The sequence below is a fragment of the Gavia stellata genome, chromosome 19 (genome assembly GCF_030936135.1).
Source record: "Gavia stellata isolate bGavSte3 chromosome 19, bGavSte3.hap2, whole genome shotgun sequence".
Lineage (NCBI taxonomy): Eukaryota > Metazoa > Chordata > Aves > Gaviiformes > Gaviidae > Gavia > Gavia stellata.
This window is the reverse complement of record NC_082612.1, coordinates 12986216-12996979: the sequence shown is the minus strand read 5'-3', so window position 1 is coordinate 12996979 and position 10764 is coordinate 12986216. Positions and strand designations below refer to the sequence as shown.

The following is a 10764-nucleotide window of genomic DNA, read 5'->3' as shown; positions in this document are numbered from 1 at the left end:
CGCAAAGTCGCCCCTCAGTCATCCGCACCCCCCCGCCCCGCGCTTGCCCCTCCGCGGCGGCACAGCGGCGGCGGGCGGGGGCTGCCGGAGGAGCCGCCCCCCCCCCCGCCCCGGCGCGCAGGGCTGCGGGGCGGCCGCGCTGTCCCCGTCGGGGCTGATTGGCTGGCCGGGGCTCAGCACACGCCGGGCGAAAGAGCTTTGTCTGGGGAGTTGGAGTGAAGTTGCGGCGGGTTTTAGGCTGGAGCCGGCGAGCGAGGGCGTTCAGTCTGGCGGCGAGCGGGGAGAGGGAAGGGAAGAGGAGCGCTGCGGGAGGAGAGGCTGCGCATCCCGGGGCTGGCTGCCCGGGGGCTGGCGGCGGGAGCACGGCGGGCTGCCCCGGCACCCTTCGTCCTGCAAGAGGAGCGGGGAGGCAAATGAGAACGCGTGGATTGCGTACAGATTCTAGCTGGATGTCCTGGCACGGTGTGTATAAAAAAAGGAAAAGTTTTCTGCTCGGGTAAGATAGCAATACTTGGCTGACTAGAAAAGGCGTTTTGAAGGACCAGATGTGCGCTGGGTTTAAGGTACCGGAGGAAGTCGAAATAATTGCTTTTTAAGTTGCTCGGAGAAATGAATTGCAAAAACTTACAAATGCACCCAATCGGCGGTAAAATGCACTTTATATTCATTTTTGCACTGATGATAGTATCTTTCAATAAGGCTGTGCTGGGCAAGAATTTGAAATACAGGATTTATGAGGAGCAGAGAGTTGGATCAGTAATTGCAAGACTGTCGGAGGACGTAGCTGATGTTTTATTAAAAATGCCTAACCCTTCCTCGGTTCGCTTTCGAGCCATGCAGAGGGGGAATTCTCCCTTGCTTGTAGTCCGTGAGGATAATGGAGAAATCAGCATAGGAGCTAAAATTGACCGGGAACAACTCTGCCAGAAAAACTTAAACTGCTCCATAGAGTTCGATGTGATCACTCTGCCCACTGAGCATCTGCAGCTCTTCCACGTTGAAGTTGAAGTGCTGGATATTAATGACAACTCTCCCCAGTTTTCCAGAGCTCTTATCCCTATCGAAATATCAGAGAGTGCAGCTGTAGGAACCCGGATCCCTTTGGACAGCGCTTTTGATCCAGATGTGGGGGACAACTCCCTTCACACTTACTCCCTTTCTGCGAATGATTTTTTTAGTATCGAGGTGAGAACCAGGACTGATGGTGCTAAGTACGCAGAGCTGATCGTGGTTAGAGAGCTGGACCGGGAGTTGAAGTCAAGTTACGAACTCCAACTCACTGCTTCTGATAAAGGGGTGCCTCAGAGATCTGGATCATCCCTCCTGAAAATAAGCATCTCCGATTCCAATGACAACAGCCCTGTTTTCGAGCAACAGTCATACGTGATCCAACTCTTAGAAAATTCCCCGGTTGGGACTTTGCTCCTGGACCTCAATGCCACTGACCCAGACGAGGGCGCTAATGGTAAAGTCGTGTACTCCTTTAGTAGTCATGTGTCTGCCAAAATTATAGAGACTTTTAAGATAGATTCAGAGAAGGGACATCTGACCCTCCTGAAGCAAGTGGACTACGAAGTAACCAAGTCCTATGAAATTGATGCTCAGGCTCAAGATTTGGGGCCAAATTCTATTCCAGCTCACTGCAAAATTATAATTAAAATTGTGGATGTGAATGACAACAGACCCGAAATTAACTTAAACCTGATGTCCCCAGAGAAAGAAGAGGTAGCTTACATTTCTGAAGGGTCACCCCTGGACACTTTTGTTGCCCTGGTCAGAGTGCAAGACAAGGACTCTGGTGTGAATGGAGAGATAGTTTGCAAGCTCCATGGACATGGCCACTTTAAACTTCAAAAGACTTACGAAAATAACTATTTGATCTTGACTAATGCCACTCTAGATAGGGAGAAGAGATCTGAGTACAGCTTGACTGTAATAGCGGAGGACAAGGGAACGCCAAGTCTCTCCACAGTGAAACACTTTACTGTCCAAATCAGTGATGAAAATGACAACCCACCCCGCTTCCAGACAAACAGATACGAAGTTGTTATCTTGGAAAATAACTCTCCGGGAGCATACATCACATCAGTCACCGCCACAGACCCAGATCTAGGCGACAACGGGCAGGTGACCTACACTATTTTGGAGAGCTATATTTTGGGAAGTTCTATAACCACCTACGTGACCATCGATCCCTCCAACGGGGCGATCTACGCCCTGCGAACCTTTGATCATGAGGAAGTAAATCAAATTGCCTTTATGGTTCAAGCTAGGGATGGAGGGAGTCAGCAGCTTGTCAGCAATACCACGGTTGTACTAACCATCATTGACGAAAATGACAACGCTCCTGTCATCGTGGGGCCAGCGCTACGCAACAGCACAGCAGAAATCTCAATCCCTAAAGATGCTGGAATTGGCTTTCTTGTCACCAGGATAAGGGCTACGGATAGAGACTCTGGTATGAACTCTGAACTCAGCTGCTCCATAGCAGCTGACAAGGAAAACAGCATCTTTGTGATGGATCCCAAAACTTGCGACATCTCTATCAATGTGAGTGTTGAATCAGTTCCAGCAAAACAATGGGAGTTTTTTGTCATAGTCCAGGATAAAGGCAGTCCTCAGCTTAGTACTAAAGCACTTCTGAAATGTACCGTTTTTGAGTACGTTTATTCGTTTTCGAGCACAGAAGCGACTTTGGTAAGCCAACCCTCCCTGGATGTCTCCATGATAACGATTATATCCTTAGGATCAATATGTGCCGTGTTGTTGGTCATTATGGTTATCTTTGCTACAAGATGTAATCGAGAGAAAAAAGACACCAGGTCCTACAACTGTCGCGTGGCGGAATCGACCTACCAGCACCACCCAAAACGACCCTCAAGACAGATTCACAAAGGGGACATTACATTAGTGCCAACAGTTAATGGCACTTTACCCATCAGATCTCACCACAGAGCTTCTCCATCATCATCTCCGACCCTGGAAAGGGGACAAATGAGCAGCCGGCAGAGCCACCACAGCCACCAATCGCTGAACAGCCTGGTGACAATCTCCTCTAACCACGTGCCCGAAAATTTCTCACTGGAACTCACCCACGCCACTCCGGCTGTTGAGGTAAGGTCCACATCTCGTTTTGCACATCCGTTCACTCATGCACTCACCTGGGAGCGTGGAGGTACTCTGCATGCAACCTGTGAGAGCAGCAGGCAGTTAGGTCTATGCCTGATGAGAACGTGTTACGGATTTCTCTTTAGATGACACAGCTTTGCAGTTTTACTCCAAGATCAACTGGATCCATTACCATGGGGAACAGGATTAAATCTATTATTTGTAGCGTTATTTCTTGGTTCTTCCCTGTAAGGTCAAAAGAATGGAGTGTAACATAGACAGTACTCTGCTCTGGTTTACTGCTCACTCTTTCTTCCTTGCCTTCCCTTTCCCTCTGTATAGCTCTGTTTAAGAGTGCCAGAGTATTTATATAGAGAAACAATACAGGAAATTCTTTCGTTAATGGGGATGGAGAACTAAAAGGTTAAACACTGACATGGTTTAAGTACAGCTGTTGTAATATGTGATCGTAGTATCTCAAACTTTGAGGCTACCCATCTCAGTTTTTACTGCAAATACTATGTAATGGCTTAAACGAGAGCTGTGTCCTGGTAACTCTTTACGTATAGAGCAATGACATTTTACTTTGAATTAGGATCCTGGAATGGTAGGGGGTTGATTCTAATCTATTAAAACAAAACTCCACCTCTGTTTAGTTACTTGTTTTACTTGTTAATGAATTAATTATTACGAGTTCAGAGGCTAATGAACAGCAGTGCATTTCCTCGTTGTACAAGGTCCTCAGATGTGGCCTGTGGCAGATGCTATACTACAAAACAGTCTCTTGTACTGCATTATATATGTGCAGGAATTTGATTTAATTGAACTTTAAAGGAAAAAAAGAACACCCAACAAACAAACCCGAGAAGCTAATTAGTGGTTTTTACAACTAGGAATCATTTCAAGGAATCAGTCTTTTCACCTTTTCTTTAGCAGGTTTCTCAGCTTCTCTCGATGCTTCACCAGGGCCAGTATCAACCAAGGCCAAGTTTCCGAGGAAACAAGTATTCCAGAAGCTACAGGTAAAGATCTGGACTGTTATGCGACATACGCATGTACACGTATCGGAAAATATAGACGTGTATTTTTAATCAAAAAGTGGAATATAACATCCGTGAGATAATTTAATTCCACCATCACCACAATTCTCTTCACAGATATGCCCTACAAGATATGGATAAATTCAGCTTGAAAGACAGTGGCCGGGGCGATAGTGAAGCTGGAGACAGCGATTACGATTTGGGGAGAGAGTCTCCCATTGACAGACTTCTTGGGGAAGGATTCAGTGACCTTTTCCTTACAGATGGGAGAATTCCTGCAGGTAAGAGCACAATGGAAGCTGAACAGTTTATTTACAGTGCTGCCTGGCTGTCACTTTGATAAAGCTACTACTGAGAAAGCAAAAATTCTTTAGCTTTCAAGTCCTGTGTTTCCTTCCTTTTCACTCTGCTTCATGATAAATATTGAGCTGAAGCCTTCACATATCTAGTAAAATGAAACCTCAGACACAACTGAAAATCTGCCCAGAGCAACGCCTACTTTTTTCTATTATTCACATCATCATGAGCTGGCTCCAAATTCCCCCCAAAAGCATGATCTGCTCCATGTCCTTAGACTTTTAATGACTGGGTGGATGTTTTGCAAAGCCAGGCAGTTGTGGTTTGTTAAAAATACACCGAACTATAATTTGGGAGATACATTTTCCGCAGTGGGTTTGATCCATATGATACAAACTTCTACCATTCAGAAATGGGTTGTGGAAGCGGTCTAGAAATATGGATGGAGAAGAAAGAGAAGTGTATTTTTTCCCACCGAAAAATGAACTTGAGTGGCAAGGGAAGGATCTAAGTATGTCCCAGGTCTTAAATCTTGCAACCCTAATTTCTAGAAGAAAGAGCTGAAGAGGTACAATTCAGGGACAGAGGGCAGAAAAGAAAAAAGCTGGAAAAGGGTGAGTGAAAGATAAACACACAGGTACATGTTCATGTGTATGAAGTACCACTTCTAAATTTATGCCCAGTTATAAGTTGAATAAAAGAGCCTATGGGAAATCACACTAAGTACAGGTATGAGCATTTTGTGATTACTTTAATGATCATAGAGCCACTGGTTGTACCCTAGATCTTGTACATGTTTCAGATCATGTTTAGTTTTCTCTGTATAAGCAACAGGGCCGAGTAATTTCAATATGGTTCACTGAACCAAGAGTGTCAACTTAAAAAGTTTACTAAAGTCATTTTATACACGGGGACGCATTGCTTTGTGGGGCGGTGTGGGACATATTCCCTCCTAAAGTGACCCCCACATATTGCCCAGGGCTGGAGGAGAGGGGCTGCAGCACTGCAGCTCCTTCCCTTCCCTCTGCTGCCAGGGAAAACACCGGTGAGGGGATTGTACCTGACCCTGGTGCGTTTTACCCTGAGAAATACGCTGTTGCGCTAGGCAAGAGTAAACCCCAAAAGTTTAATTTGTTCTTTTTATACATTTTATCTTTAAAATTTTCCTTGTACATTTTGCTCCAGACTAGGTCTTGTATCACCTACCCAGGCATTCACCTACCTCCTCAACTTAGTCTTATGTACCCAATGTTTGAAAGCCAGAGACCTTGAAAAGTTACTATTTTTTCAGAATCCTTAACCGAAATCTGGAGTCCTAATATATTTTTTATCCTCGTCTCCCCCAGCTCCTACTACTTATTCCTGTGCCAGCTAGCATGAGGCATGTCTCATTCTCTCGTGGGGTTGGCAAGGAGGCAGGGAGGGATCTGCTGGAGCTCTCAGTTGCCCGGGGAACTTCAAGTGCAATGGTGTTTGCACTGGCACCCAGCCCCGCGCTGCGGGGAAGAGCTGTCCCCTTCCCGGGGGCAGCGGGGGGCTGCCAGCAGGCGGGAGCCGTTACCCTCTTGGCTAGCTGAAATGCCCGGGACTCGCCTTCAGGTCTTGCAATTCAGTCTCTAAACAGGACGCCAAAGGGTAGGATTTCCAAAAGTGCCTGGCCTTCGCCCAACGCTAATCACATTCAAATTAGGGAAAACTCCTGCCTAGTACAGACAGAACTGGGCTGGGCTACCCAGACAGGCATTTAACCTCACCCAGATGTCCATCTGCCGCTATGCCTGGTCTTAATCCATCAGATAAGTATGCTGAACCTGTTCAGATGAGACCTGAATTGATCTGCAATCCAAACAAAGAAAAAGGAAAAGAAAACTTCCTGGAGGTTTCCTGTTCTCCATTTTGAAAGGTTTCTGCATTGTCAGTCTGGACACAGGCAAAATGCTGTGAGAAAGTCCTTTCAGTTTGTCCCTTTAAGGTGGAACTGGAAAGGAACTTTTTAAATCCTCACCAATAAGCTGTAAGTTCTGGCAAAACCCAAATAAATGCTGTTGTGCATCTGGGGGTTTTTTATTTATTGCTGATTTAAGGACAGACTGTGACACCATTCAGTTTCCTGAGTGTCTTTCAATCTTCTGTTCAGGAATGTCAGAATTTGTTATTTTATACCAAAACCAAACCTGATAACATCAGGAACAAAACTCACAGTAAGACAACCCTCACTACTAATGGAATGCTAGACCGTTGAAAGTCTCCCATTAATTTACAGGAGTTTTCTTAATTAGAAGAGTAATCCTCCCCTTCTGGGATGAGTTGAGAGCTGGTCCAGGCCCCATGGATCACTTAGATATCTTTCCTCCTTTCTAACTCTTAGCCATTTTCTGTAAAACACCACACGTGTGCTTTTCATACATGGGAACAAAGCACTTGAAAGCATTTCAGTCACTCGTATCAAAACTTCAGCCACTGATATTTTCTAGGTTGCTTTTTTTTGTTTGAAGCTCTCTGTGCAGCAAGCCATTTGCAATAGCTTGTGCAATATCCAGCCTGCAGCCTGAACCTGTGTTCTTGGAGAAATTTGTACTCTCACATGTAAGATACAGAGAAAGTTTATACTCAGAGGAATGAAAAGGGCATTAGGAAAGCGAACAATATGATGGGCTGTGTAAAGCACAGAGATAAATAATGCTGACAGGATGAGAGTAGGACTTTATCAATCACTGGTACGTCTTAAGCTGAAATACTCAGTTCGGTTCTGCTTAGACCATTGCAAAAAGATTTTTTGATAAACTGAGGGGATCCAGAGCCAGATGGGAAACGTGATGAGAAAGCGAGGAAAACTTACAGGGTGCAAGTGCAAACATTTCTTACGTATTCAATATATAAAGAGAAAAAGAGAAAGAAACTCTATTCTGCGTGAGCTAACCTAACCATTAATTGATAGAGAATTAGGGCAAAAGCTTCTTGCGGTCAAAATATGCGTAATGCAAAGAGTCTGGCATTTCTGAAAACTTCCTTTTGAAGGATGTGACTCAAATTCAAGTTAGTGGCCCCTGCAGCACCTAGGTCTTTTCCAGCAGGTCTGCCAGGCACCCAGGCAGCGCCCAGCCTGAGCCGAGGCTTCGTGTCCTACAGAGTCGGTTCCCTTTGGAGAGGAAAATTTGGCCTCTCTCCTGGCACATCTCTCTTTGCAGGTCTGTCAAATAGGGCTTTGCCTGTCTCCGCTTCCAGGGAACGTTCCCAGGCCTCTTCAGGCGTTTGCCGAGGGCTCTTGCAGTGCCCCTCCACGGGCCAGTTCAGACCACCGTAGCTCCCAGGGGTGCAGTCACTTGCCCCATCGTATTGCTTCTCCCTGAGAGACACCACTAAAACTAAGCAGCTGAAAGAGCAGCTCTGTTGTCTTCTGCTCTTCAGCCCTCCTGGCTGGCCTGGGTGCCCACCTCTCGGGTCAGAGCCCCCCGCCCCGTGCCAACGCCTGAGCCAGCACGGTCCAGTAACCTGAGCTACAGAGCTGCAAGTGCACCTCGGCGTAACTCCAGTATAAACACTGGAGTCACACGGGGTGTGAATTAGGCCCTAGGTATTCTGATGCTGGATTAAAATGTCACTGATTCAGTTCAAAAGGTAATATGGCAATGGATCACCTCGTATTCAACATACACCTCATTGTCAGGTCAAAAAGAGGTGTGTTAATGGAGAGGGAGATCCCTCTGTGTGTTCTTGTTCTTTCTTCTTTATTTCCCCTGTCCATTTATTCCCACTTTATTACTCTGATATGCTTCTCTAATTGCATGTGGAAGACTTCACTAAAACTTGAGTAAATGCTTGGAGGTAGAAACGCCTTCGTTTTATTTTATTTTTTTTTTTAATGAAACAGCACTGTACAAAGGCAACAAATGGCTTTAAGTCACAAGTGCTTGTTTCCCACCTGGGATTTACATGTTTATCTTCAGCCCTAGTTAAGAGATCGCGTTACTCTCTTACATGTTCTGCATTTATTGTCCTCATTTTTTGAGACCATTTGGAAATGGAAGTACGTTTAGATCCAAACTCTTTGTATTTGCCACCTTCCGGCATGCAGAAAATGAACCCAAACACCAGATTTGAACATCTTCGGAGAAGTTCAGCCCTCGTGTTAGTCCCTGCGACTGTAAGCAATAACTGCAACTCGAGGGGGATGCTCACTCTCCTCTTTTCTCTCTCGTAGCGATGCGGCTGTGCACGGAGGAGTGCCGGGTTCTGGGGCACTCCGACCAGTGCTGGATGCCGCCGTTGCCCTCTCCCTCCTCCGACTACAGAAGTAACATGTTCATCCCCGGGGAGGAGTTCCAGTCGCCCCAGCTGCAGCAGCAGCAGCAGCAGCAGGGCCTGGAGGACGATCCACAGCCTGCTGATGCCAGCGAGAAGAAGAAGAGCTTTTCAACGTTCGGTAAAGACTGCCAGAGCGAGGAGGAGTCAGGGGACATCTGCACCTCCTCTCTCCTCTCTGAAATGAGCAGCGTCTTCCAGCGCCTGCTGCCTCCCTCGCTCGATGCCTACACGGAGTGCAACGAGGTGGATCGCTCCAACTCGTTGGAGCGCAGGAAGGGACATTTGCCAGCCAAGACTGTAAATTATCCACAGGGGGTGGCAGCCTGGGCAGCCAGCACACATTTCCAAAACCCTGCCAACAACGGGCCCGCTCTGGGGACTCACTCGAGTGCGCAGCCTTCCTCGAAATGGCTGCCAGCCATGGAGGAGATCCCAGAGAATTACGAAGAAGACGATTTTGACAACGTGCTCAACCACCTCAGTGATGGTAAACACGAACTCATGGATGCCAGCGAGCTGGTGGCAGAAATTAACAAGCTGCTGCAAGATGTCCGGCAGAACTAATTGTTTCAAAAGCCTATTTTTCCATATTTATGGAAAACTGGAAGGGAAAAAAATAAAGAACAAAAAACAGACTGAGAAGAACTGGCATTGCCAACTAGTTGCATTTATCATAAATGTGTCTGTGTATGTTGAATATTAAAATACTGTATTTTCATATGTACACAATGCAAGTGTGATTATCTTTATCTGTATTTTAAAAATACATTTGTACCTTATATTTATGTGTAATTTAACAAATAAATTTTATTTTTGTACACCCACAGCAAGCATGTTTTCCTAAATGTATATAGATGGTACCACCCTTGTCAAACTTCCAGCATTCTTGCCACACAGTCATGTTTAAAAAAACAAGAAGAGGGATATTGCTTTCCCTTATTATTTCTTTTAAGTCTCAAATGTTACAAATACGAATTCAAACCACTGAAAAGTTATGCAAACATTAGTTTCAATAAGTGATCCAACACCTTGTTGCAATGTTTCATTCTTATAATAAAGAGTTGTCAACTCCCACGGAACCTAAAATGTACTTTTTATTTTGATGCTTTTGGTCTATAGAGTCATTTTCCCATTTAATTAATGGATTATTGCAGGCTGGGGTCTTCCTCCCTCTTACAAGTAAGTGTTTCCCCAAGTGAACAAATCATGGACTTCCTCTGCAAAAAAAGGTAAATCTGTTCTGCCGTTGTTACGCTGAAAACCCAGTTGAAGTGAGCAGTGTATACTTGAAAAGACAGCAATAAAATCAGCTTTTCTCACCTCAAGCTGAAGTCACGATTTATGTAAATAAAAAATTGCAAATGACTGCTTTATCCTTGTAAATGACACCAAAATAAAAGGAATGTTGCATCTCCCAGGAAAGCAACTGTTTATAGCTATATTCTGCCTCTGTTGTAAGTGTGCCTATCTTGTATTTGCAAAGTAGTACAGAAATAGTTGAACTTCCTAGAAAAGAGCTATCCTGCAGGTACATTGGCTCTCGCTGAATCCCATCCTTCCATAGTGGGGCTTCTCCCTGTCCTGAAGCCAGCTCAATGAAAACAGTAATTTATACCGTGGTGCCATCACCACGGGGGGGGTGACACAACTAACATTTCTCAGATAAAAGTCAGTGTGGTCCCTTTAGTTCTTTTTTTTTTCCAAAACATTTTTTGGTTAGCCTGTCATACACAGGGAGAGTTTTGTAATAGTAAACAAACTGATTTTACAGTTGAGAAACATGGGTGTGTTCTGGACTCCTGATGCTCATTTCAGGAGAGTGTTAAGTTATCAAGAGATGTCCTGAAAAACTGGTATTTTGGGCTTTCATTCAGAGCTGCAGATCCTTATTTTTTATGGGGTATATTTTCTACCAGAAGTGTCAAAAACTGTTGAAATAATCCAAGTGAACCTGGGTATAAAAACTGACACATACCTTTATTCTGGAGAAATACACTTATAAAGTACCCTATAG

At 45.1% G+C, this 10764-nt stretch overlaps 1 protein-coding gene across 2 annotated transcripts; it reads left to right on the top strand.

Moving 5' to 3' along the window:
* The first annotated feature begins 426 nt into the window (after nt 1–426).
* PCDH18 (protocadherin 18) lies at nt 427–9827 on the top strand. Of its 2 annotated transcripts, none has more exons than XM_009807833.2 (4): nt 427–3114; nt 4045–4130; nt 4266–4429; nt 8647–9827. In XM_009807833.2, the coding sequence occupies exons 1-4, from the start codon at nt 610–612 to the stop codon at nt 9312–9314; spliced, it is 3423 nt and encodes a 1140-aa protein (XP_009806135.2). In that variant the 5' UTR covers nt 427–609; the 3' UTR covers nt 9315–9827. The 2 variants fall into 2 exon arrangements, with proteins under 2 accessions (XP_009806135.2, XP_009806134.2); XM_009807832.2 differs by having other exon boundaries at nt 4042–4130.
* Nucleotides 9828–10764: the final 937 nt, after the last annotated feature.